This window comes from Penicillium bovifimosum, assembly GCF_028826915.1.
Source record: "Penicillium bovifimosum strain IBT 22155 chromosome Unknown utg000007l_segment0_segment0, whole genome shotgun sequence".
NCBI classification, from domain to species: domain Eukaryota; kingdom Fungi; phylum Ascomycota; class Eurotiomycetes; order Eurotiales; family Aspergillaceae; genus Penicillium; species Penicillium bovifimosum.
Window position 1 is genome coordinate 36443 of NW_026622716.1, and position 24805 is coordinate 61247.

At 50.6% G+C, this 24805-nt stretch overlaps 12 protein-coding genes across 12 annotated transcripts; 4 read left to right on the plus strand and 8 right to left on the minus strand.

The window, feature by feature from the left end:
- Positions 1-71: 71 nt before the first annotated feature.
- N7515_008941 (LipA and NB-ARC domain protein) lies at positions 72-1865 on the minus strand (the record flags this gene model as incomplete). The annotated part of the gene is made up of 1 exon (XM_056669685.1): positions 72-1865. The coding sequence occupies one exon, from the start codon at positions 1863-1865 to the stop codon at positions 72-74; it is 1794 nt and encodes a 597-aa protein (XP_056517484.1).
- A 324-nt stretch (positions 1866-2189) lies between these two features.
- N7515_008942 (class I SAM-dependent methyltransferase) lies at positions 2190-3610 on the minus strand (the record flags this gene model as incomplete). Its single annotated transcript, XM_056669686.1, has 9 exons — positions 2190-2223; positions 2275-2594; positions 2646-2748; positions 2804-2944; positions 3002-3065; positions 3121-3246; positions 3310-3337; positions 3384-3491; positions 3557-3610. The coding sequence occupies 9 exons, from the start codon at positions 3608-3610 to the stop codon at positions 2190-2192; spliced, it is 978 nt and encodes a 325-aa protein (XP_056517485.1).
- Positions 3611-4075: 465 nt separating this feature from the next.
- Positions 4076-6093, minus strand: N7515_008943 (uncharacterized protein; the record flags this gene model as incomplete). The annotated part of the gene is made up of 10 exons (XM_056669687.1): positions 4076-4208; positions 4273-4375; positions 4438-4721; positions 4780-4863; positions 4929-5105; positions 5169-5252; positions 5321-5484; positions 5578-5702; positions 5757-5834; positions 5886-6093. The coding sequence occupies 10 exons, from the start codon at positions 6091-6093 to the stop codon at positions 4076-4078; spliced, it is 1440 nt and encodes a 479-aa protein (XP_056517486.1).
- Positions 6094-6759: 666 nt separating this feature from the next.
- N7515_008944 (NAD(P)/FAD-dependent oxidoreductase) lies at positions 6760-8478 on the plus strand (the record flags this gene model as incomplete). The annotated part of the gene is made up of 7 exons (XM_056669688.1): positions 6760-7041; positions 7104-7262; positions 7317-7426; positions 7495-7654; positions 7748-7854; positions 7920-8228; positions 8292-8478. 7 exons carry the CDS (start codon positions 6760-6762, stop codon positions 8476-8478), a joined length of 1314 nt encoding a protein of 437 aa, XP_056517487.1.
- A 1817-nt stretch (positions 8479-10295) lies between these two features.
- N7515_008945 (GNAT family N-acetyltransferase) lies at positions 10296-10862 on the minus strand (the record flags this gene model as incomplete). The annotated part of the gene is made up of 1 exon (XM_056669689.1): positions 10296-10862. One exon carries the CDS (start codon positions 10860-10862, stop codon positions 10296-10298), a length of 567 nt encoding a protein of 188 aa, XP_056517488.1.
- A 538-nt stretch (positions 10863-11400) lies between these two features.
- Positions 11401-12801, plus strand: N7515_008946 (FAD-dependent oxidoreductase; the record flags this gene model as incomplete). The annotated part of the gene is made up of 2 exons (XM_056669690.1): positions 11401-12006; positions 12061-12801. The coding sequence occupies 2 exons, from the start codon at positions 11401-11403 to the stop codon at positions 12799-12801; spliced, it is 1347 nt and encodes a 448-aa protein (XP_056517489.1).
- A 172-nt stretch (positions 12802-12973) lies between these two features.
- On the minus strand, positions 12974-13786 carry N7515_008947 (A4/G1 family peptidase; the record flags this gene model as incomplete). Its single annotated transcript, XM_056669691.1, has 1 exon — positions 12974-13786. One exon carries the CDS (start codon positions 13784-13786, stop codon positions 12974-12976), a length of 813 nt encoding a protein of 270 aa, XP_056517490.1.
- Positions 13787-15157: 1371 nt separating this feature from the next.
- On the minus strand, positions 15158-15749 carry N7515_008948 (hemerythrin domain-containing protein; the record flags this gene model as incomplete). The annotated part of the gene is made up of 2 exons (XM_056669692.1): positions 15158-15583; positions 15651-15749. 2 exons carry the CDS (start codon positions 15747-15749, stop codon positions 15158-15160), a joined length of 525 nt encoding a protein of 174 aa, XP_056517491.1.
- An 830-nt stretch (positions 15750-16579) lies between these two features.
- On the minus strand, positions 16580-18069 carry erg9 (bifunctional farnesyl-diphosphate farnesyltransferase/squalene synthase; the record flags this gene model as incomplete). The annotated part of the gene is made up of 2 exons (XM_056669693.1): positions 16580-17933; positions 18002-18069. The coding sequence occupies 2 exons, from the start codon at positions 18067-18069 to the stop codon at positions 16580-16582; spliced, it is 1422 nt and encodes a 473-aa protein (XP_056517492.1).
- Positions 18070-18461: 392 nt separating this feature from the next.
- N7515_008950 (DnaJ domain protein) lies at positions 18462-20147 on the plus strand (the record flags this gene model as incomplete). Its single annotated transcript, XM_056669694.1, has 5 exons — positions 18462-18567; positions 18625-18668; positions 18730-18823; positions 18883-19922; positions 19977-20147. 5 exons carry the CDS (start codon positions 18462-18464, stop codon positions 20145-20147), a joined length of 1455 nt encoding a protein of 484 aa, XP_056517493.1.
- Positions 20148-20612: 465 nt separating this feature from the next.
- Positions 20613-21420, minus strand: N7515_008951 (MARVEL domain-containing protein; the record flags this gene model as incomplete). Its single annotated transcript, XM_056669695.1, has 2 exons — positions 20613-20937; positions 21011-21420. 2 exons carry the CDS (start codon positions 21418-21420, stop codon positions 20613-20615), a joined length of 735 nt encoding a protein of 244 aa, XP_056517494.1.
- Positions 21421-22563: 1143 nt separating this feature from the next.
- On the plus strand, positions 22564-24147 carry N7515_008952 (histidine phosphatase family protein; the record flags this gene model as incomplete). Its single annotated transcript, XM_056669696.1, has 1 exon — positions 22564-24147. The coding sequence occupies one exon, from the start codon at positions 22564-22566 to the stop codon at positions 24145-24147; it is 1584 nt and encodes a 527-aa protein (XP_056517495.1).
- Positions 24148-24805: the final 658 nt, after the last annotated feature.

Genomic DNA, 24805 nt, shown 5'->3' on the forward strand with positions numbered 1-24805 from the left:
ATATTTCGGGCGTTGTCCATATTAAAATGCGATGTGCCTCCGCAAAGGGCCTATAAAATTATGAACAAGGGTTAGCGGACAATGTAAAACCCGTTGACGGCCACCTGGCTCTCTCTGAGCTCGTCACCCATTGAGCGAACTCCAACCAAGTGTAATGGGACTTGCTCTACGAACTTCTGTCCGCGCTCGATGATATTGGTACATCCACCAACAGTGCGATCAATCCAACTGGGCATCTGCTGGGTGTCTGGCGCAGCCGTGTGTTCTGCAGCCCACGCCGGATGGGCCAGAGTCTCCTGTACAACAGATGCATCGTATATATCGGTCAAAATAGCCGCCTCTGCAGCTGCCGCTTGCGCATCGGCAAGTTCTTTGCTTGTACTTCCGGTAGGTGGTGGCATCTCGGCGCGAAGATAGCCCAAGACTCGGATCTCGATTTTGGTTGATTGGACAGGAACCTGCTCGAGAAGGCGAATTGCGACCACCCGCCTCGCAATCTGGGCTAGATCGACTCGTTCAGCCTGAAGGGGATCCAGCGCCCGCACAGACAAGATAGCTGGACACCATGACCCGGCCGGGGAGCCTTGGCTAGACCCCATGTCGAAACGAGCCCAGCCAAAGAAGTACCCTCTCAACTGAAACGTCACCCAGTCGGGTATTTTAATCAAGCTCAATCTGGGGAGGTCGTCGACGGTGTCTGGAGACGGAGGTTGCCCAACTGCACAACGAGCTTTGAACGTCATAGGGAACGGCGGCTGGGGACCGACCTCAATGGAGACCGGACCGTCTCCAATGAGTTCTGGTGCTGCTTTGTTTTGCTGGGAGCGTCCGATGGGGCCATATGAGCCATTGATAATACCACCCACACGGTTCTGGACACCACTGGCCGAGTAGACTTTTTTAACGGCAGTCTTGGTAACCCATTTTGGACGGAAGGGAGCAGCTTTGGCCTGAATGGCCATGGCGGCTGGACCTGCCGCCGCTCGCGCTGCCGTTTGAGCATACACACTCACTACCATTGCCCCGACCTCTAAGGGTAGGGTGGCCAAGCTCGCGCCACGGATAGAACTGGGCGCAGTGGACGTGGAGAGCACTCGGAATACCGGGCTGTTGCCAAGCACTTTCTTCTTGGGACCTTGGCAAAGCACAAGCTGGAAATAACCATCGCCTCCTTCAGCGGGAATCCGCACAACGGCAGTCTCCCGCAGCTGATGTGGATTTCGGGCGCGGGGCGGGGCCTTCTTTTGAAATTTCTTGATGTCGCGTTGCCAAGCTCGTTCATCATCTGGTGGTATCTGTTCCGCCCTCAAGGGCATACCTGGAGTCACATCCAGCCAGCTATCTCGAAGCCGGAGCAGCGATTTGAACTGCATGCCAGTCTTGCCCGTCCACCCTTTACTCTGCAGCCACAGAGTCCGGTCCGACGGCAAGGGGGCATCAGAGAAGATTGTTATCGCGACAGAAGTAGTCGGCCCACGATAGAAGACCAGGCCATGAGAATGTCGCAAGATAGTGACATGTTTGTTTGATTCCGTTGGATGGTTGATTAGACCGCCCAGGAAATGCCTCGCATCGCCGAATGCTTTTTGCACAGGCGTTGGCGGTGGGGGAGTCGGAGATGCAGTTGGTCCCGCCGTCCGCGGTCTCGGCAGCGGCTCACGACTTACAGGTTGAGAAGGTGGTCCATAAAGCTCTGTATAGGACGGGGGTCGTGATAATGGGGGTGGCACCAGAGCAGGGGTACTTGCATGAGTTGCTTCCCGCTGATCGGCATGTGCCGTAGCTCGCAAGTTCGGGTTTGACACGGGTTTCCGGGAGATCCGAAAGGAATCGGGTGGGTATTCGGGTTTCAAATATCCAGACATTCCAACTCTACATGACTTTCACGAGAAATCTAACATGTCTTTTCCAGGTTTAAAGGGGGTGATGGCCAAGAATGATGACTGGCCCGAGCTTGCCTCGCAGCCTGAGGCAGAGGTTGCTGCCTGAGACAGCCCGGGAGAAAAGTGGAGCAGTGACAGTATGAAGGATCGCGATGTTGAGCAACTTGAGTTGTTTGAAATAAACTGATTCTTTTTCTATGTTCGAGCAGCCGATCGTGGAACTATGTCTGAATGTGTCAGATCACATTATTTGCTACACCATGCAATCAAAGTCCGAGGTATCTTGTTCGGCTTCGAGGTTTTACCTCAATCAAAAGGTCTGCGTGCGGTGATAAAATAACTATTCCACCATGTCAGTATAGTCAACTCAATCAGAACTTGCAGAACAAACCATTTTGCATAGATATGCAACTTGTTGCTCTTGAGCTCTGCTCGAATTCGAGCGAGCAACACTTCAACCTCCGCGGGCTTCCAGTCCCCATATCGTGTGAACATCGCGAGGGTATAACTCTCTAACGCGCTGTCAACGGTTTGAGCACGCATGTATCGTCCTATTTCCTTCAGCTTGGGGTCTTTGGGCCAAGTCCCGACTGGACACATGTATACGTTGGTGTCAACATCCTCAAATGGCGTATCTTTGAGCAGTGCGGGGACATTGGCCATTGGAAGCCAATCTCGTCCTTGGACTTCTGATAACCGGTGAAATTCCTTCTGATTATTTTCTCAATAGGAAGCCATGCATCGAAGAGCGGGGGTACTTACTTGCCACTTGCTGAAGTAGCAATCCTCGGGGAACGACCCGTCGTCGGCATAGCTGCGAGGTTCTACCTCAGCAATTTCAAGTTGACCACCCGGCTTAAGATGGCTGTGTGACGGTTAGGACATCCCACAGACCCAATTTGCCAGAAGTTGGGACATACTCATAACATTGGCCCAAGAATTCTGACCAATCGTCTACACATCCGGCAAGTCCACGCACGTGAATAAAGTCGAAAGAATCGGCTGGGAAGCTCCAGTCCTGGTTTAAGTCGTCTATAATGAACCGGACATTTGGGGGGACCCTATTTAGCGTCAACATGGCGCGATGGGAACGCAATGGCATGCACACGAGGGCTTACCAGGTGGGCTGAATAGGAGACAGGTCGACGCCGATCACCTCAGCGGAAGGAAACTCGTCTGCAACTGGTTGCATGTTAATATCAGTAGCCAACGGTACTGGTTATATGTAAGGACTTACTGCTTATTGCCCAAATACCCGTCCCCGTCCCGACGTCGAGCACCTTCTGCGGGTTTTGTAGTGGGGTTCGGCAGAGCTCTCCCCCGAGACACAATCGGTAGACATGGTGTAGCACATCCAGTCTATCTGTTAGAAAGAACGTCAATTCCCCAGTTACGTGTACATATAAACCAACAGACATCATCATACCTTGTTCTTGTTCATCATTTGGGAGAATCTGCATTGTTAAAACGGAAGTATGTTGATTTGGCAGCCCCACCTACATAAGCACCAGCCTGATAGGCATGATATGACCGACCATTCTCATAAACATGAGATAGAATCGACGAGCTCAACGAGGTTGTGTCACTTGAAAGACTTTCGTCATCCGCCTGCACTCAAGGTCAAAACAAAGGGCAGGGAGGGATTGTAGGAGTGTATTCGGACTAGATCTTACTGCGCTATCCGTGTCGACTTCGATGGCATCAGCCAGATCGATATTGGGGTGCATGTGTGCCATGATAGTTTTACAGTAAATGGAAGAGGCATAAGAGTGAATAGATCACGGTCACAACAGTTCTTGGCTTTTCAAGTGCGGGGGGACCACCAAAGAAAAACTTCAAACGAAGAAGGAATTTAAGAGACGATCATCGAACCGAACCAGACTGTCGGGAAGAAGGAAACGACCTAGCTGCGTATGTACTGCGTATGTACTCCGTACTGTATACTTCGTACTCGACTACTTCTGCGACTTCTTGGCTTTCCTCTTCCCTTTCAGGGCTGCAGCCTTGCCGCTTTTTGCTCACTGCGTACAACCGAGTACGCCCGTGTGCAGTACATCATCAACCGGGCTCATTGGTAAATTTCTCATCTCTTAACAAACCTCATCTCTGAAGTTGTATGGGTCCAAATCCAAGTACCATTGATACATACTTGAGCCCATAACTGGCCCAGTGGCCTTAATATACTAGCTGACTCAGGTATCAATCTTCTCTCGAGCAGCAGCCTGTTCCTCGGCAACTATATCGGCAGGGATGCGGTCTGGTGTCGTGTTCACAAGCATAATCATGGGAAGAAGAGCAGCCCCGAGTAGCCCAAAAGTTACGCCGCTAGAAAGCCTGTTAGACATATGTTTGATAAAGAGGGTAATATAGATAAACCAAGCAGACGTACAATCCAATCAGGGGGTTACTCGTCGTTTGAGTGTTCATGCCGTAGGCAATAGCCTGTCCAATAGCCTCGATGCAGCGGAATGCGGCACCGTTACGGACATTTTCTAACGTGACCGTTAGTATTGAGGCCTTTGCATATTCCCTAGTACCCCTTTGGAATACCTACCCTGCGCATCGGTCGCAAATGATGATAGGAGCCAATACATGTACGACTGTGACAACGGGCCCGTAGTCTGCACAAAGAAATACGGCAGGAAGGACGAAGGGTACAGTCCGTCATCCCAATCGATAGAGCCAGGTTTATGGCGGTTGAACTTGGTCTGCATAATAATGGACCAGATGTACACACCGAAGTTGAGGATGACGACGGTGTAGAGGCCAATCTGGGCGCGGCGGCGTTGGCTGACGCCCTTCATATCAAGGATAAAACCGAGCCCAAAGCAGCCAACGCTGAGAAGAAAGTTAGTTCATGTTTGAATGACGAGACAATACTGTACACTGGGCTTACACGCAGAAGAAAGGCGAGACGAGGGATGATAGAGCGCGGGAGCGGACAGTGAAGTAAGTACCCAAGTAGGTGGTCCAGGAACCGCTGACATATCTGTTAGCCTTTCATTTCCCTTAAACGATGGACAAAGAGTTAGAAAGCGGGCATACGTGTAAAAGAATGACCACAGTGCCCAAATGGAAGAAAGTGCAATGAGTCTCGACGTCATGGTCTTCCCAATACGCTTTATTTCCATCTTGGTAGAAAGTGTCTCCGAGGTGACGATTTTGGTACCGTCAGATCGAACAACGCGTTCGAAGGGAGTTATTAGCAACGCGAATGGCAGGCTACGCAGAATAATTAGCATCCATCTCTTACCTTCTAGCTTGTTCGCAGGGAGGTGCACTCACGCGAGACACTCAATAATCACAAAGGCAATATAAGTGTCGGGAGATACTCCACCACTGACCCCTTTTTCGTGGTTCTTAGACAGACTGTAAAACGTGAGAGATAAGTCGAAAGTCATCCATGCACTTGTTGGAATACACTTGTGGAAACTCACTTGATTGCACCACCAACAAGCTGGCCAAGATTCCGCGACACAATCCATAGAGCCAAATATTTTCCACGGGCACCGGTAGGTGCAAGCGTCATGATAGCCCCAGCCTCGGCGACATACCAGCAAGCGGTCCCAACACCACTAATAGCCCCGCTGAGAATGAGGTACTGAAGGAGAGACTTTGATTAGATATTTCAGACTTTGGGGAGGCATTTCAAGCTATTTATTCGTGTCATAAATGCTGAAGGGGCCTCACTTACCCATTCGTTGCCGAATTTGCTGTTGCAGTAGTACGCAGATCCTTGAATAGGGAAGGACATCGAGCCGATGATAAGAGCCCACTTGATACCGATTTTGTTCACGAGCGGACCACCCAAGAAGCAAACTGGTGTTCTTTGTTAATGCATTGAAAGCTGTTATCTGATCTTGAGGTACATACCGACTGCAAGCATGGCATATGTAATGGCTGTCGAGATATTCGACACCCGAGGAGAGGCAAGACCACCGCCACCGAGGCCTGGAAAAGCTAAGCTGCACATTCAGACCAGGATGGACTTTGCGCTCTCACCTGTAATTGCATCTGACATGGCCGGCCCACAGAATGCCTGGATGCTCAGAAGTATCATCTGCGTCAAACTGTTCTGCCATACCCGCTTCCAGAGCGGGACATTTGCCCTGTATTGCTCCATATTCACACCCTGAGCAATATCGGATACATTGTCTGGCAAAGATTGAGCATCATCGTGATGACTGGGGAGACTCTTTTTGTCGGCCATTATAGGGGTTAGGATCACAGCGCGTATGGTATGACTATGAGTGATTCAGAAAGATGCTTGAGATTGTTGCGTCCCATGCCTGGTTATTTATACGAGACATGGTCACGTATAGTCTGCACCCCAGTCTTATCTTTGGACCCCGGCAAATTTCCCGATTTGTTTCCCTTATCCCTACAAGGCAAAATCCATGCCATCGTGGTGGGGAGGTCCACCCTCGGGATGCGGGGGTTGATGAAGGTCCACGCGAAATCAAGGCGATATCTTCGGGAAACACTGGGGGTAATTTTATATCTTTATCAAGGATCCTTTGGCAACAAAGGAAAAGCCGGGGTCAACACGGAGTAGTCCTGTGAATGCGATGCTTATCTCGGAACTCCGGGCCCGGGGGGCCCTGTGGTGGGTCACTTCCCCGCGTTCACGGCCCCCAGCGAGTGGACCGCTTGGACGATTAGATAACTCCGTGGCTGAGATATTGAAGGTCCACGCGAAGCTTTTCTCCACTTCGCATATCATCCGCAGTATATCTCCGGAAGCGATTGCTCACATGACTGGTCTCTGGTTGTCTCGAGGGTTTTATCAATAAGGATCCTCTAATTGTCCTTTGACGTTTCTCCCCCGAAGATTGTCTAAACCTTCCGTACCTCGCGCAAGATCGATTACTACAACATGGCCCCTTCGCGAGAGAGCACAAAGGTTCTCATTGTCGGGGGAGGTGGCACAATGGGATCTTCAACCGCACTGCACCTGATCCGCGCTGGATACCCTCCGTCAAACATCACCGTCCTTGATGTATATCCAATTCCTTCCTTGCAATCTGCAGGATATGACCTCAACAAGATCATGAGCATCCGATTACGCAACGGACCAGACTTGCAACTTTCCCTAGAGGCTCTCGATATGTGGAGGAACGATCCCTTGTTCAAGCCTTTCTTTCACAACGTCGGCATGGTGAGTTATTCAATGTCCAATTGGATATCGAGCAACTTCCATAGTTATTTACACACCTTTAGTTAGACTGTTCATCGACTGAAGGGGGTATTGCAAGCCTTCGACGGAAGCACCAAGCACTCATCGACGCGAATGTCGGACTAGAGCAGACGAATATCTGGTTAGAGAGTGAAGACGATATTCTGGCAAAAGCCCCGCACTTCACGCGGGAACAGATTAAGGTAAAGTCGATCACAAGGAAAGTTTGGGGATGGCAAGGGCTAATCAGACGGCAGGGGTGGAAGGGGTTGTTCTGCGGTGATGGAGGCTGGCTTGCAGCAGCCAAGGCCATCAATGCGATTGGAACCTTTCTCAAAAGTCAAGGCGTCAAGTTCGGATTTGGCAGGTATGGGGCAGGACTTTTCGAATTTCTAGAAACCTGGAGTTCGTTACCTTACTGACGCGTATTTGCAGTGCCGGAACTTTCAAGAGGCCTTTATTTGCTGCTGATGGAACGACATGCAACGGTGTGGAGACAGTGGATGGAACAGAATACTACGCCGACAAGGTGGTTTTGGCCGCTGGTGCCTGGAGTCCGACTTTAGTGGATTTGGAGGACCAGTGTGTTTCGAAGGTCAGTTGAGGACATCTCCTTTGACGGCGTTTTTCCAGGGACCCAGTAAAGCTTGATCAAATAACCATGCCGCTAACTGAATGATGGATTTAGGCCTGGGTTTTCGCTCATATCCAACTCACGCCCCAAGAATCGAGCCAGTACAAGGACGTGCCCGTGGTATACGACGGTGAATATGGCTTTTTCTTCGAGCCCAACGAGTAAGCAATCGCTCCTAGCCCAACTGCAAATGTAGGTATGGTCCACACTAACTCTCCATCTACAGGCACGGAGTAATCAAAGTCTGCGATGAATTCCCCGGGTTCTCCCGCTTCAAACAGCATCGCCCTTACGGTGCCACCTCCCCCAAGCTCATATCCGTGCCTCGATCCCACGCCAAGCATCCCACGGATACCTACCCGGATGCTTCTGAAGAAACCATTCGAAAAGCGATTGCGAGGTTCATGCCCCGCTTCAGGGATAAGCAACTTTTCAATCGGAGCATGTGTTGGTGCACCGATACTGCTGACGCCAACTTGTTGATCTGCGAGCACCCCCGGTGGAAGAACTTTATCTTGGCCACAGGAGACAGCGGGTAAGTGGACGATCCAAAATTGTGTATAACTATCGATTATCTTGCTAACATCTTATATAATAGCCATAGTTTCAAGCTTTTGCCCAATATAGGCAAACATGTCGTTGAGTTGATAGAAGGATCTCTGCCGCAAGATCTGGCTAGTGCGTGGAGATGGAGACCAGGAGGCGATGCCCTCAGATCTACACGTGGTGCTCCGGCCAAGGACCTTGCTGAAATGCCGGGCTGGAAGCATGATGCCAAGCTATGAATCACGTCTTCATTTGTGTGATACGAGTCAAGGGACGATCGCTAAGGTCATGAGATTCGTTGAGACCATATGGATATCAGAGGCACCCATGGTACCGGGGCAAGTCCTTCCCCGGATTTCTTAGACTAGAGCGCAACACAATCAATAGTGATCGCAAAATGCACAGTATTGCTCCATGTAAAATCCTCCTTTCGGTATGGACTGAATGTGGATCGAGAGCCGGTCATTGCCTGAGCTGATTACAGAGTAAATGTTCTGATCAGTCTCGTCTCTTTATCATTGGATTTGGACTTACTGCTTGTCACCGGATGTATTTCAATTTTCAGTAGCTCACTGAGTCTGAGCCCGGACTGAAATTTACTCGGTGGGCCTGATTCAGAGCGCCCTTGTAAAAGCGGCGGCAGCTTAGATTGGAAAGTTCCGCCCGTAGATGTACTAGCGACCTACTGTACGGACTTGTAACATACATACATTAGCACACCGATAAAAACGAGGATCCATGACCCCTGCAACTCTGCAAGTCCGACACGCCCAGAGTGTCGGGTTCGAGTCTGATCCTTGTGGGAGATTAGTCTGTAGGGCCGCTTGATCAACCGGGCATGACCTTCGTTTCCATTTATTTAGACTATGTAATGCCCGTCAGTCACTCAATGCGTGTACGTATACTCTGAGCATACATCTACTAGTTATGACCTCTCCTAGGTAAGTCTCCGGGCGGATATACTACACAGCGGAAGGGCTTTTTCTACAGCACATGGTTAAGGTTTCGACTAACCTAATTGTTCTCCAAGGTTTAACTAGTGCTTCACCGGGGTGATTGGATCGGTGCCATTCGCCGTCCCCTGGGAGAAACGGGAAGTAACCATGGAAAGGCGAAAACCCCAGAAATTCTAAAATGTTAAATCGTGATACATATCTTAGTCGTAAATCGACCTCCTTGGTAAGTTCCCCCAAATCTGTACTTTGTGGACTTCATCTCTCGTCCCTTTTCCCAATCTGCCAGTTCAGCTGAACACCCACCCACAGTATCGGTAACCAATGTCGGCGCAGAAGCAAGGATTACAGTGGGGCCTGGTAAGTAGATTCAAACAACTAGTTGAATTGGGAGACACTGGCGTTGCAGAATATCTGATTGGCCTCATCCGCTACAGTACTGCGATGCAGGTGCCTTATCCATCGATCCAGCTCCGCCCGACTTTCACCTTGACACGTAGTAGAGTACATTGTGCCGACTAGTATGTCAAGTTATCTACTGCTTGCCCGAGATGATGAATTTCAGTGAATTCTCCCTTGGACATCAATTGAGGCGAGCAATGCTTGCAAGCATCGATCACCAGATTCCAGAATGCCAAGAGGCTGGCCTGGGATGGTTATGGCGAGGAATCTCTAAGTGGCTGGACCACGCTGTCACCGAAATTATGCCTGATACTTATGGCCATACCCTCTCATCCGGGTTCTGATATGGGAGTCTCCGACCGCTACCCCCGAGTGTCTTAGCGATACTGGATGATGGATGCTGTTCCATTGTCCCTGCGGTCTGGATTTACGACCCCTTTTCATCAAACAGAAGTCGTCGGATACACCAAAAGAAGGAATGGCGAGACTTCGTGGTGTTATTGACTCTGATTTGGTCGGTGGATGATCGACGAGGTCGCAGTCGACAGTGCTACTTCCCAATCATCATATATATCCACTTCTAACAATACAACGTCGATTAAAGATATTGCTGCAATAGCAAAGATTGTTGGGGTTTGCTATCACACAATCGTGAGAGGGTAATTCCGAAGACTGTATGGAGGAAATCGAGTGTCAGCCACTTAAGCCATGGACACGCCAGGTCGTGAACAAGTGAAATCACAACCCATGAAAACCGTCCTTTCAATCGGAGTTTCATAGTAGGGTGCAATATCCACAAATCCAAACCTCCGATAGAGTCGTTGTGCCGCTGTCATTTCCGGCAGAGTGTCTAGGCGCATTCCTCGGTAGCCCAGATCTCGAGCTTGAGCAATGATGGCTTGAACGAGTCTCTCCCCCAGTCGCAATCCGCGAGCTTCTTTGAGCACATATAACCGCTTCATTTCGCACCAGCCATCGGAGCTGCGGCGTAGGGCGACACATCCGAGGACGGGGGGTATTTGCGGGGCAGGAGAGATTGTTGAGTCAACTGTATGCCCGTTCGTGTGATCTCGAGCAACACTGACAGCCCGTGCTATCAACAGAGAACCCCCTTGAGATGGGTCATATTTTCCGGGGAGTGAATCGAGTTCTTCTTGGAAAGATTGGAAGGTGAGGTCAATGCCGAGAGAGATGGCATACCCGGAAAACAGCGAGGCAATGGATTTGGCATCTTCGGGAAATTTGGCGGTCTCTATCTGGATTTCCATAACGACATCGAGGAAGGTTGTGAAAGGGAATGTTGGAAGTTCCTTTCAGTAAATGTGAGGCTGAACCGTGAAGCCGGGGAGACGATGCGATGACTCAAGGTACACACCGCACACCGCTTTAGGGCGCATCGGCCCCGGCTGGCAATCCGGGGGAATCGACATCCCGACAAGCCACAAACTCCCAATTTTAGCATTTTTGTTACTGCGAGAAATGAGAACTGATGAGATACAGAGATATACCAGACAAGCCACGATTCAGAGTTTGTTCTGATTTCTAATTATCTCACGTCAGCGTGAGCATAGACTGTATGCCCATAATGCCTAGACTCCGCGCTGGCAGCTCCACCGCGTATAGCTGATAGCTGATTATTGTGGGATCAAATCAAATGCTGGGAACATGATGAGATGGGCCCCTCATTCCGAGGTTTATCTCATAAGCTTACATCCCGGCACATTTATAACTATAAGATGGTCTCGACCAGCTGGTTAGGAGGCAGTTTACAAGACGTTGCAACGATTGACCAAATTCCTAGACGCCATGGACCAACTCAGGGACTTCCTCGCACAACACCCACACATTCACCATGCTAGCCCTTCGTCTCCAGACTTCGAAACCTTGCGTGAGGCGTTTGTGATCAAACCCACAGTCCCAGCCATGATCGTGCGCCCTCGCTCGGCGGAAGATGTAGCCGGTCTCCTTGGGGTCTTGAAAGAAAACAATCTTCCATTCACCATTCGGGTCGGTGGTCATGACATGTTTGGCCGGTCCCAGGTGCAGGATGCTATTACGATTGACCTACGCGAGATCGCCTACATCCATGTAGACCGGGACAATCTCTCTGCTCGCGTCGGGGGTGGCGTGCTCTTCGTAGATCTCATCAAGGAATTGAGCCGGAATGACGTGGCTGTACCGCATCCTTTGGTCGCGACCGTCGGATATGTTGGTTGGGCTACCCATGCGGGATATGGCCTTCTAACGCCAAAGTTCGGTCTGGGAGCCGATCAAATACTCCAAGCTAAAGTGGTTGATGCCCAAGCAGTTGTTCGGGATGCGGATGAGGACATGTTGACTGCAATTCGCGGCGGTGGTGGAGCAGTCGGAGTGATTGTCGAATTAACGATCAAGGTGTATCCTCTTGAACAGGTACGAAATAGCTTCTTTGAGTATGCATTGCTTTGGTGCTGAACGAGAAATCAGATACTTGCAGGTTTCTTGGTGCTTGAATCCAGCGATCTACCAGCGACCATTCGGCGATACACCGATGCCTATCGTCAACAGAGCGAAGAAGGTCTTCCTGCCGAGCTCAATCTCCAGCCGTCTGTTCTTAACGGTCCAGCAGGTAAGGCAATGGCAGTTTTCTTCGTTTGGGCATCTTCAGATATCACCGCCGGACAGAAATGGTTGTCTAAGGTCAACACTTGGTCACCCGTGGTCATGAGCACTGTTGCACCCACCACGGTCGCTGGGTTCCATGAAAGCATCAAAGACGTCCTCCCTAAAGCCGTATATGGACATGCCTTCACGGTAAACTTCCATGAATTTACTCCTGAAGTTGTGGAGGTCATTAGCAAGCATGCACTGCTGCAGCCTGGCGATCCTGCTACCCTCATTTCCATACACCAACTACGTGACTGCGCCCCAGAGCCCGTGGAAAAATCCGTTTTTGGCACCCGTTGCCCTCATTTCGTCCTTGAAATACTCCCTTGCGTCCTGGATAAAAACAAGCTGGACGAGACGGTGGCATGGGGAAATGACTTTTACAACGACATGATGAGAATCGACACCGAGAACCTGCTACCCTCCACCTTCCTTGCGCTCACGGAAACAAGCAAAGTCAACATGAGAAAGATATATGGACAGCAGTACGAGACTCTGGCACGTCTTAAGAAACAGTACGATCCGGGGAATCTTTTCAAGCTTGCTTTGGTTCAGTTATGATCAATCATTATCTGCAGTTGATATAATACCAGTACATTGAAGTCAAAAGCCACCCATTTTAAACCACGTATTTCCACCCTCCTCATTAAGACACTTAATCCATGAATTTCGCCTGTTGTAGACTCCAACTCCAACCGAAACGCCTCAATTCAATGCAAATGCAGACCCAAGTCTACTGATAGGTGACAGTGAACTCGCTGTTGCTCTTCACTTCGACATGAGCCTTCACATCACCATTCTGCTGAATATCCAGGATCTCGGCATCATCAACACCATAAGATCCGCTACCGGCCCTGGCCTGGGCACCCGTGAAGTCGACCTTGCCAAAATTGACCAAAGGAACCATTGTGCTGCCAGCGTTGAAATCCTCGACGATCCATTCGGCGTTTTGACCAGCGAGGGTGGCGCTGGTTGAAGGAGCATCCAGAGTCTTGGTGACGCTCTTGCCGGTGGACTTGTTCTCAATGATGGCAACACCCCTACTGGGCGACGAGGACTCAACCTTCGCAATGATAACATCACCCGCTGACAACTTTAAGTCAAAGTTCTCGGCGTTCTTTGGGTACCACTCATACCAAGCGTCGAAGGTCTGTTCGCCGTTCTGAATGTAAGAATCGATACCAGTTTGCAGAATCGCCTTGGTGTAGGTGTCGCCGTCGATGCCAACCCAGGCAGACACAGCTTGCATATCGCCAGAGTTGTCAGTGGCTGTTGGCGTGGGGACGGTGAAAGTTGCCGATACAGCGTTGTAGGTTGCGCTAGCTGGAGGTTCCTCGCGCACCACACCTGCCCAGTTCTTGCTGTATTGAAGATTGCCTCCCAGGGATGCTTCCTTGAGCAAAACGCCGTTCCTTTCAGCCGGTACTGAGCGGCGTGACAGAGCACCACGTGCCTGGAGACGCTCAAGGAGACCACTGCGAGGGGCAGCAAGAGAGCTGCCTGCCAGCATGGCAGTGGTGAGGATCGTGGTTGTAGTGAACTTCATTTTCACGGTGATGAGGACAGGTCCGGCCAGACACCGGAAGGAGATGATAGAAGGATCCAAATTGAGTCGTGACAGGCTTACTCTACATTGCAATGATGCTCATGGTATTTATATTCTCCATCTCAGGGTGCGTGAGTTGCATGCGGCACACTGTCCCCCCCAATCCGTATGGGGTAAGTGAGCTCGTGGTGTGGCAGTCGGCCACACAACGTGAGACAAAGTCTGGGCCCCGCCATGGTGGAGAGATGAGGAAAAAGAAAAGCAGGTTTTCCATAGGAACCTAGTAGCATGAAGAAGCAAGCTTATTGGCCTGCGATGGGACTTGTGTTGATCTTGTTCTTTTCCTGTTGAAGGTTCACCTATTACCAAGGCCAAATTGTGCTTCCGTTCTCGTCATGAGACGACCTCTAGATCAAATGGGCAGCTCAGGTGAGATTGCGCGTCGGGGTGACAGGCACATTCCTGAAGCCAGAAACATCTAACAGTGGAGACGTGACGAACAACTGGTAGATCGGCGACGCCTGACACTGACATCTGCAAGCCACGAGATCGACCCCAACTTTGATGGACTTGCATCTTGAGAGATCTGAATGATGAGTTTCATATTCAATGGCGATTGTCTCGAGGGTTGAGGTTCTCGCATATCAGGTCTCTCTTGTTCATACATTCGCAAGGTTGAGCCCGAATACCACCGTGGCCATCGGTTCTTCCCACACGATTCACTTCTTAAAGACGTAAGTGCGTGTGTCTAATCCAACACACGACCATTGAAAGAAAGTCAGGTCCACCCTAGGCTCCTGGAAGACGAAAATGTATGGGAGCGTGCAGCTCGCGATGTCATCGGCGGGATGCGGTTAGCGTACATACCAGTCAAGGGATGTCGACACCTTCACATTCCTCAGTCGGACACCATCGGTGGCTTATGCCGGGAACAGCACACCTTATTCGCAACGGTCATTGACATCAGACTTATTGGCTTAGGGTGTTCAATGACCCGGCGAGGTGATTCCCTGTCGCGTGCTGATATGCAGCCGATGAGCATGCGATGTACTCGGCCAGATCCAATCTGACAGCTGTTGATTCACATTCGTGCAGCCTTGGCAGTCACTTGAGAAGATCTAGCCCTCTTGCGATGACGTTCGTCTCATATGTGTCGCGTAGGACGGTCGACGAGGCACCCTGAGCCGAAACAACACACAACCGCTGCCTTTGAACAGCGCACGTGCGAAATAAAACAGTTCGAGCAGAGAAAATGCTCTGGCAACAAATACAGTGAAATGAGCAACAGTAATAAACAAAACATCATGCGATAGTCAAAATGTAGTTCCAAGCCAAAGGCCGCCACAGTGTCTCGCTATCAACGTCCCGACATTACATAGGAAGCCGACGCATCTCATCAAGAGACCAAAACTTGCGCATATTAGCTGCACCGAGAGTCTCCACCTCTTGATCCAAGTGCACCCATAGAACCTTCTCAAACCCTTCCATCAGCCGCTTCACCTCCTCACGACGTAGATCTTCCTCACCGCACTGACATTGCTCGAGATATTTCTCGAGCTTCTCAAGTCCCGCATGAATCTGTTTATGTTGACTCAACAACTCGACGTTTTTCCGAAATTCAGGCATCTTTTTCGCCAACACGGGGAAGATATGTTGCTCCTCGATATTATGGTGCAAATTCAGTTGCGCACAGAACTGTAGACCCATCATGATCATTTGCCGGGCTGACAGACCTCGTTTCCCGGAGTTTCCACATGCCTCCGAGAGCTGGTTCCACGTTAAGCGGAAATGGCTGTGCTGGATGTATGTTAGTCGAACTGTTACAATGAAGATGCCGTCTCCAAGTGATTGGTGGTCAGCTTACAAATGCTTCCATATGCTCCGCCATACGATTATATGTCCGAAAATCACTGGCAGATAGGGGCGGAAGGTCGCCGGAGCTCGCAGATGAAGAAGATGCCATTTGTTTGAGATTCGCTCGAACCGGTGAGATCCTTGTATGGGGAAGAAAACTCGATCTGGGAACAAGAAATTTCAGAAGCGATGGGCGAACAGCGGGTTGGAGACGCATGAGGCGGCAGTTAGAAATTGAAGTATTGCCGATTATCAAAATGCCAGCAATGCAGAAGAGATCACCGAGATACTGAAAGGGAAGATAGAAGTGAAGGCCGAAAAACAGAGATTGCTGACTGCACGCTAGAGCCACCTGCGGTTCGTTCCATTCGCCAGTTACCTGATTCCGGAGCTCACCGTCAGTTGTCTTCGCCCTTCTGAACAGACTTCGTCCGTAAGGGTGTCCTGTACATTTCACCTGAATATAATGGATGTGACGCGGAAAAGCAGGGATTATCCTCCCATGGTATTTTCTTAGTAGAAAGAGGAACAAATGCATTGAAAAGCTACGGACATGCAAAGCTACGTTCAGTGTACACTTGATATCCCAGATCTTCAATGGATGTTTGCCACCTCGGGCGAACCGTAGGACAAAAATCTAGTACTCACTGGCGAGGGAGATAAATCTCCATTTCGTTATAAGCACTTCTTCGGCGCGACCGCGGCCATAGAAGGGCCGGATCGCAATTTGACATCCGTGCTAAGGGAACTGGGTAGGAAAGAGAAAGTCAGTCAGTCAATTATACACTTGTCTAAAAGAAAACAGTTCTGTTATTATCAATACACATCGGGGCACCGGTAGGGGGCAAAAAAATAGTAAAACAATGTGCCGCCGGGAGGGGGAATCGAAAATATTGGACAATAAAAGGTCGTAACGCCGTGGATGTGAGAATCGAGAAATCAAAGCTCGGGGTGCTCTAGCTGGTTTTTGACCGGGGGTCGGAAGTTGCCCGACGTGATCTCTTTGAAGGCAAGATCAAACCGAGCGCCCATCATCCAGGCAGTGAAAATCATGATGCTGGTGATAACGACGACAATGACGCCCATCAGAGCCATCATGAAATAGACATCGCTCTTGTTCTCATCCTCTTCCTTCTTACGCTGCGCCTCGGCCGCAGTGAGCTCACCGGCAACTCTGCGGTTGGCGGCCTCGGCGGTTTGCGTCGGGAAGAGCGTCTCGATGAACTTCTCGATCTGTCCACAGACAATGCTGATCTTCAGGAAGTTGGGATCCTTGGGGGTGTTCTTCTTGTGAATTCTGCGGACGTACTCCCGGAAGCTGTCGCATAGAACGGAGAGGTTCTGTGTTGATTTGTGCATGAGGTCACATGCATCTCCCTTGGTAATCTTGATGTTGCGCTTGAAGATGTCGGGGTTGCGGAAACACAACTCCAATGTGGCGATGGCCATGGACTGGGGAATTGCACAGAAGTTGAAGACACTCTGTTCACGCAGACCCGCCAGATAGAACAGACAGTCCTCGCCGTGCTCCAGGGCGTTCAGAACCATATCCGAGCTGCAGTTGAGGGCCGCCTCCAGATACTCTGGCTTGAAGAGATCCTCGAAATTGTCGACGTGCTTGGACCAGATTTCCTGCGGCCAAAAGCGTCGGTTATCATCGAAGTCCTCCCGGATGTCACGGATAATATTGGTCTTCTGAAGGAAAAGACCCATTGACTTATGCAACCTGGGGCGCTTCAACAGAGCCGGATTACCGAATTGGGCCTCGACGAACAGGCGAGTAAGACCCTCACCAACCAATCCTGCGACGTAGTAGCAGTACAAATCGTACTCCTCCTTGGTCTTCACACTGGCATCGTCATTTTCTGCCTTTACCGCATAGTCGGCCATGCCATTGCCCATCTTCTCGGTGATGTCACTGATGATGGCCTGGTACTCGGGCTTCATGTTCATGAACTCGGTGATGACGTGATTGAACTGAACCAGCAGCTCACGGTCCTTCTCCTCAGGCCGGTTTCCGGTGAAAGTCCAGCCGTCTTGCGTGAGAATGTCTTTGAAGTTTCGGAGGAGGGGCTCCTTAGTGGCCAGGGGAATAGAAGTATCATCCTCAATGGTATCCAGTCCACGGAGGACCAGGTAGAAGATACAGATCGGAATCAGCAGTTCCGGGTGCAACTCCTTGATCACAGCACTGAAGCTGCGGCTGGTCTTGTCCAAGAACTTGAAGCAGATTTTCTGGTTCTCAGTCTCGTCCTTCTCGTTGCGCTCATGGGGAGGATTGTGCCAGACTTTCCTGTAATTCCGGATGGTTAGCTTTGCACACGGGGGGCCAGCTTCGCATAATTAGCAATTGAAACTTACCATTGGACGATTGCCCTGAGCTGCATAGGGTGGAAGGAGTAGTAGAGAGCATTGCCGATGAAACCCATGATGGGCGGGGAGAGATGCGCGTCAGGTGGATGCTCAATGTATTAACAAGGCAAATAGCCCTAATATAAGAATGATAAGGTGAATGTAAGGCAATCTGGTATTGAAGAAAATCAAATCCAGAATTAGAAAACCAGCAAAACCTGGGGACTCGAGATTGAGGAGAAAAGGGGAAAGGCCACAGATTAAAAGCAAAGTTAGCTAGCTAGCACGTGATGTTCAGACAAACGGTGCATACAACCCCACATGATATCAGCGCCAACTTCCGAAAAATATCTCGAGATTCTGCCTAAACACAGCTTTACTCACTTATTGTCTTGATCGGATCTGCGATCTCGTTAAATCCATATCTCTCATCCACGCTTCCGTCCTCGATTTAGGCTCGGTTGCTAAGATGGTTGCCGATACTGCCTACTACGACGCCCTAGGTGTGCCGCCTACGGCCACCGAGCTCGAGATCAAGAAGGCTTACCGAAAGTTGGCCATCGTCACTCACCCTGGTATGGTCGCATTTGGTGGTTCATATCCACGGCAGAGTTTTTAATACATTATCGCAGACAAGAACCCGGGTGATGAAACTGCACACGAACGCTTCCAAGCTGTATGTCCGGAAAACCCCGAAAGCTTTTGAAATTGCAAAGGCTGACCTCGTGCTACTGTAGATTGGCGAAGCTTATCAAGTTCTGAGCAATGAAGATCTTCGAAAGCGATATGACAAGTTTGGAAAGGAGGAGTCGGTACCTGGTGGTGGCTTTGGTTGGTTTATCACATGCATGCTCGTGTTCAACGCAACATCTCTGACTTTCTCTGCGCAGAGGACCCGTCGGAATTCTTTAGCATGATCTTTGGTGGCGAGGCCTTTGTCGATCTTATCGGCGAAATCTCACTCATGAAGGACCTCACCGCGACCATGGACATCACGATGCAGGAAATGGAGGAGGAGGAGCTGGCCCAATCTGCGGAAGAGAAGCTCAACATCCACGACGAGGAAGTGAAGGCTGCAGGTGGTGAATCAGCATCCACTGCTGCCGCCCACGAAGCCACAGGTGGGGCTGCAGCTGCAGCTGCCGGTCCGTCCGAGAAACCCGTCTCCGGCCAGAGCTCTGGCACCAGCACTCCTCGCCGGAACTTTGGTCAACAGGCTCTTATGGACAAGTCTGAGGAGGAGGCCCGCATGGAGGCAGCTGGTCTGTCCCAGGAGGAGAAGGAACTGCGCAAGAAGGAGAAGAAGAAGGGCCTCTCAAAGGAGCAACAGGAACGCCTCAACGCCTTCGAAGAGGAACGCAGAAAGGCCCGTGAAGCACGTGTCAACACTCTAGCAAACAAATTGATTGATCGCTTGAGCGTTTGGACCGAGACTGACAAGGGCAAGGACGTATCCCACGCTTTCGAAGAGAAGATTCGACTCGAGGTGGAGAACCTGAAAATGGAGTCGTTCGGCCTGGAAATTCTCCATGCAGTCGGTCAGACCTATGTTCAAAAGGGTACTTCTTTCCTCAAGTCACAAAAGTTCCTTGGCATCTCCGGGTTCTTCTCCCGCCTGAAGGATAAGGGCACCCTTGCTAAGGAGACATGGACCACCATCTCCACTGCCATTGATGCGCAGATGACGATGGAGGAGATGGCCAAAATGGAGGAGCGCGGCGGTGAAGACTGGACTGATGAGAAGAAGGCCGAGTATGAGAAGAAGGTGACCGGCAAGATTCTCGCTGCAGCCTGGCGTGGCAGCAAGTTCGAAATCCAGAGTGTCCTGCGGGATGTCTGCGATCAAATCCTGAATGACAAGCGGACCCGACTTGAAAAGCGGGTTGAGCGTGCACATGCCCTGGTTATTGCTGGTAATATCTACGCGAAGGTATGTTTGATTGTCCCCCTAATACTGGGTACCATGCTCATCATTGCAACTTAGGCCGCACGCGACCCTGAGGAGGAAGGCGATTATATGGCCTTCGAGCAGCTAATGGCCGAGGCCATGAGCAAGAAGGGCAAGGATGATAAGGACAAGAAGAAGAAGAAGCACAAGCACGATCATGAGGAGACTCACAGCGGAAAGCAGTCAGTGGAAGAGACCACCATTTAATTACCCACTTATCAGTCTCCTTGTTTTCTCGTTCGAGTCACCTTCCGCACCTTGCCTGTCTTGATAGCCGGTTCATTATATCCTGGACATACATTCGAGTTTTTCTTTCATCTTTCAACATTAACGAGCTCAACCACTCTGTTTCGGGGTTACCGCTCGGGACTGGGCGGCCGCTCATCGCAATGCGCGCGGGGGTTGGCGAGCGAATAGATTGGCCTTGATACCTCCTTTATCCTTTGGTTAGTCGCGACAGCACGACAACGGTTTGTTACAAATCATATGGAAATAGATATTTTGCTGGATATTGTCACAACAATTATTGACGAATTACATTAGTACTGTAGGTGGTATAGATAATCTCAAAAAACATGCAGAAGACACAACCCGGCCAATCATGAAAACCAGTCCTACACCCGTGCTCTCCACAATCCCAAATGACGGTGATCGTCAACTCGAGATGGGCAATCAGACCGGGCTGATCTCAAGCGGGCCTGTGCGATGATCATGGTGGACGCTATTGCCGCTCAATTCGGCACTGTGGATGGGTGAAGGCTCGGAAGGGCTAAACGACTGGGTGTTCGGCTGGTTATGTAGAGCCTTAGCATCGCTAGATGACAAATCCGATGGAACCACAGTGGGCATACTCATTTGGACATCTTGAGCAGGCCCAGCGGTCTGGGTTGCCCCAACTTCCTTGTTCTTCCTGAGAGAATGATACCCGGCCCAGTCCGAGACCAAGACACCACACATTGCAAGAATGGTCAAGACAACGAGGGCGAGGAAAAGTAGCCTGATTGCAAATGAACCCTCATATCAGTTTGATGTGCTACATGTGTTGACTAGAAACGAAGCGAGGAACTCACCAGAGAAGCACGCCGAAGGCCAGCACGGCACTATAGTACGGGTCGATATTGGTATAGCCACTGACTATATTCGCGAGATCGGCGAAACACGCCAACCAGAATACCATTGTCACAAAGTACACGGCCACAAAAATGGCGGCGAGGACCGTGTTGAGCTTCGCGCTCACCAAGCCCTTACGACCATAGTGCCAGGGCAGTACCAGGGCCGCGATAGTGACGAGGATGGTCCAGACTGAAGAAAAGACAAGGAAGATAACAATGGCTGGAGGGTCCACGTCATAGTAATAGTAGCCATTTGATACCGTGCCGGAAGATATGGAGGTAACATAAGCCGAGAGACCCAGTTCGACGATGGCAAAGACCAGCGATGTGCCCAAGAGGGCATATAGTATAATGTTGAGCGCCAGCATGATGAAATCAATACGGCACGCTTTTCCAACTTCGAGGGGCAAGAGGGTCGGAGAGAAGGTAGGAAAAGGGGATAATAAAACAAAAGCTGTACTGGCAGGAGAGCCTCAAGGGGGTAGGACCCTTGCGCTTTATGGTTTCTTCCATGTGCAGCTCATGAGGCTCGTGATCGAAGCCCAAGCAGGATATTGATTTGCAGCTGAAGAGCCAGTAGAAAAATCGGCGCCACCAGAGGGTACAGACTCTGACGAGTCTTGGTCTTCGTGTCCGATACGAGCAGCCGCATCAACATGGCGTCTGGGGGAGCCAGATTGGTAGAAGGCAAGAGAGTGAGTGTTTCGAGTGTGACTTTTTTTCGCTTTGGTGCTATCGACATTATTAATGGGCCTGTAGGAAAGGCGCAAGGGATGTATTGTTGTCTTTGGATGCGGAGATGTGATAAGTCGTGAGCTTTAGCCTTTAGGGCTACTCGCTCGCTTTGGCGTCTTTATCTCCTTCACGAGCATCACGAAGAAAGGAGAATCCTGCATATCAACTGTGAGTGACCACTGTAAGTGACCACCTGTGCAGTCTCCCAGTGTCCTTACCTATCATTGGATAATGGATCGGTTTGTTTTCCCTTTGATGTCCATTCCTCAACATTTATTTCATCGTATCGCATTGATCGACGGTGTCAGCGCCCAGGTTGAGATGATCACTGCCTGACTTCATCCCCAAAGCAGTTAGTGCAATAACCTCCTGTCGATCGCGAAATTTCCCGAGTCTGAAAGTCCGTTCGACTTCGGGGCCTGATCACGGCGTGGGCCTTCGGCTTATCGGGCCTTGTCCGCCGCCTTGAAGCTGTCCTTCACAGGCCAAGCATTTCCCCACACGGCTTGGCTCTTTGGATTTTTGGACCCTACTTAAGGGATGACTACAGTATCCTAAGATCCTCCCAGTTCGATGTTCGAAGTTCAACTGAATCATGAATATCCCACACAATGTCACACCGGAGTGACCCCAACCGAAATGAACAACCGGATTTACATGGGGAAGGGATCGGCCCCCTTTCTCCACCCCCAGCCGGTAACTGGCGAGTCTTTATAACATGGCAATTCCTCGCGAAAATTCAGGAACTCCAGCCAAGTGACCAGTAACGATTCCACATGACATCTCTTCACGTATCTGCAATGGTCATGCTGGCCCTTGCCGGTGGCACGTCCGCCATGGCCTCGAGCTCATCGGCCGCCGCAGCCGGTCCGACCGGCCTTTCCTACCCGTCGGGATTTGACATGAAAACCAGCTGGGGAAATCTCAGCCCCTATGCCGATGCAACCGGGTTCAATGTCTCGAAGGGATTCCCATCAGAGTGTGAACTGTCACAGGTGCATGTGCTACACCGTCATGCCCAGCGCTACCCAACCCAATGGCCTCTGGACGGGGAGGGCATGGAGAACTTCGCCCAGAAATTGACCAATTACAGCAAAAAGCACCCAAACAAGAAGATTGGCTCCGGTCCTCTGGCCTTTCTGAATGATTGGGAGTATGTTCTGGACTTGAACACTCTGCTCCCCACTGGCGCTGCCACCGAAGCCACTTCCGGCGCCCAATTCTGGAGCCAGTATGGGCGATTGTTGTATCGCGCAGAGAATGGCCAGGCAGCTTGGGATGCATCCCTGAATGTGTATCCGAATGGCACTGCGCGCCCGAAGCCCACTTTCCGCACGACTTCGTACCCCCGAATCCTGGAAAGCGCCCGCTGGTGGCTGAGTGGCTTTTTCGCAAACACCGGAGCCAATAGCTCGTACTCAGAGTACGATCTTACAATCATCCCCGAGGAGTCCGATTTCAATAACACGCTGTCTTCAACTGATGCGTGTACCCAGGGCTGGGAGCCAGGTGACAATGCTGCCAAGGTATTCGCCTCGTCTCTCGCTAAGAGCGCCCGGAAACGTCTTGCTGCGTATCTCCCTAACGATCTGACCCTTGACTCTTTCGACATCCTCGCAATGCTCAACATGTGCCCCTATGAGTATGCTACCTTGGGTCAGTCCTCCTTCTGTGCGTTGTTCACCGAACAGGAATGGCGCGACTTCGAATATTACATCGATCTTCAATTCTACGGAGACTACGGCTTCGGCTCTCCCAGCGGCCGTGCCCAGGGAATTGGATATGTCCAGGAGCTCGCAGCTCGTTTGCAGCACAAGCTCATCATGAGCAGTGACAGCAGCGTCAACTACACTTACGACGACAACACCAAGACTTTCCCTCTCGACCAGCCTCTCTACATGGACATGTCTCACGACGACATCATCGTGTCCGTGCTGGCTGCTCTTGGATTGGACTACTTCAAGTACGGTCCTCATGGCCTGCCTGTCTCTGTTGCACACGCGCCACCCCGCACCTTCAACCTGAACCAGATGACTCCCTTTGGCGCTCGCTTGTACAGTGAGATTTGGACTTGTCCCAAGGACGTCTCATTCAAGCATCTCCAGGTGCAGAAGTACAAGAACCCCGATCTGTCGTCTAAGTCGGATACTACCGATTATATCCGATTTGTTCTGAACAATGCACCCGTGCCTCTGGATGGTTTGAAGGCCTGCGATGGTTCGGTCAATGGATTCTGCAAGGTCGACAAGTTCCTCAGTGCTATTCCCGGTCTCAACAAGGAAGCCATGTACCAGGAGGCCTGCTTTGGTGACTACAATATCACCACCCAGGTTGGCAATGGGCAGCCCATCCAGTCTTGAACGGTGGGAGTATCACTCATAGCTGTTTAAAGCCCTGGTCGGGGTCCTAGTGTATATATATGAGCACGTGAGATGCTCATTATGATTCGTGGGTTTGTAGATAAGGTTCCAGTGAATATAATTCGTTCCACGTGGTTACGTTCCATACTTCATGATCGTTGGTAAAGATGATTGGCGCTGTTACGAATACAGGCAGAAAGACAGAAGAAGGACCTTGGCTGAGAGACCTGAGCGCATCTCACATGCAATTCCAAGTTCTAACATGAGGAAGATTGCTAATAGAAAGCAATGACTCTGTCGAACGGTCTCGAACCACTTGGCAGTTAAGGCTGACTGCCCGTCCTGTTGGGAATCATGATCGAAGCAGACAAGTGGGGCCAACAAGACCAAGAGACCGTTGATTAATTTGAAGGTCCTGCAACGACGGCATGTGCCAAAGATATCTGAGCATTCACTAACGTTATGCCATCATTGTCAAGAGTCAGGCCTCAACACTCTCCCCGAACAGTGGCAGAACCGATGACCATCCTTTAGTTGTCCCCTCAAGCCTCCAAGAACAGATAGGGATTCATGCTCTGGGTAACAGAATATGCGGATATCTTGCACGCACAGCAATTTCTCGTGATGAGTTTCCGTTACCAGTCTACCAGGCTATCCA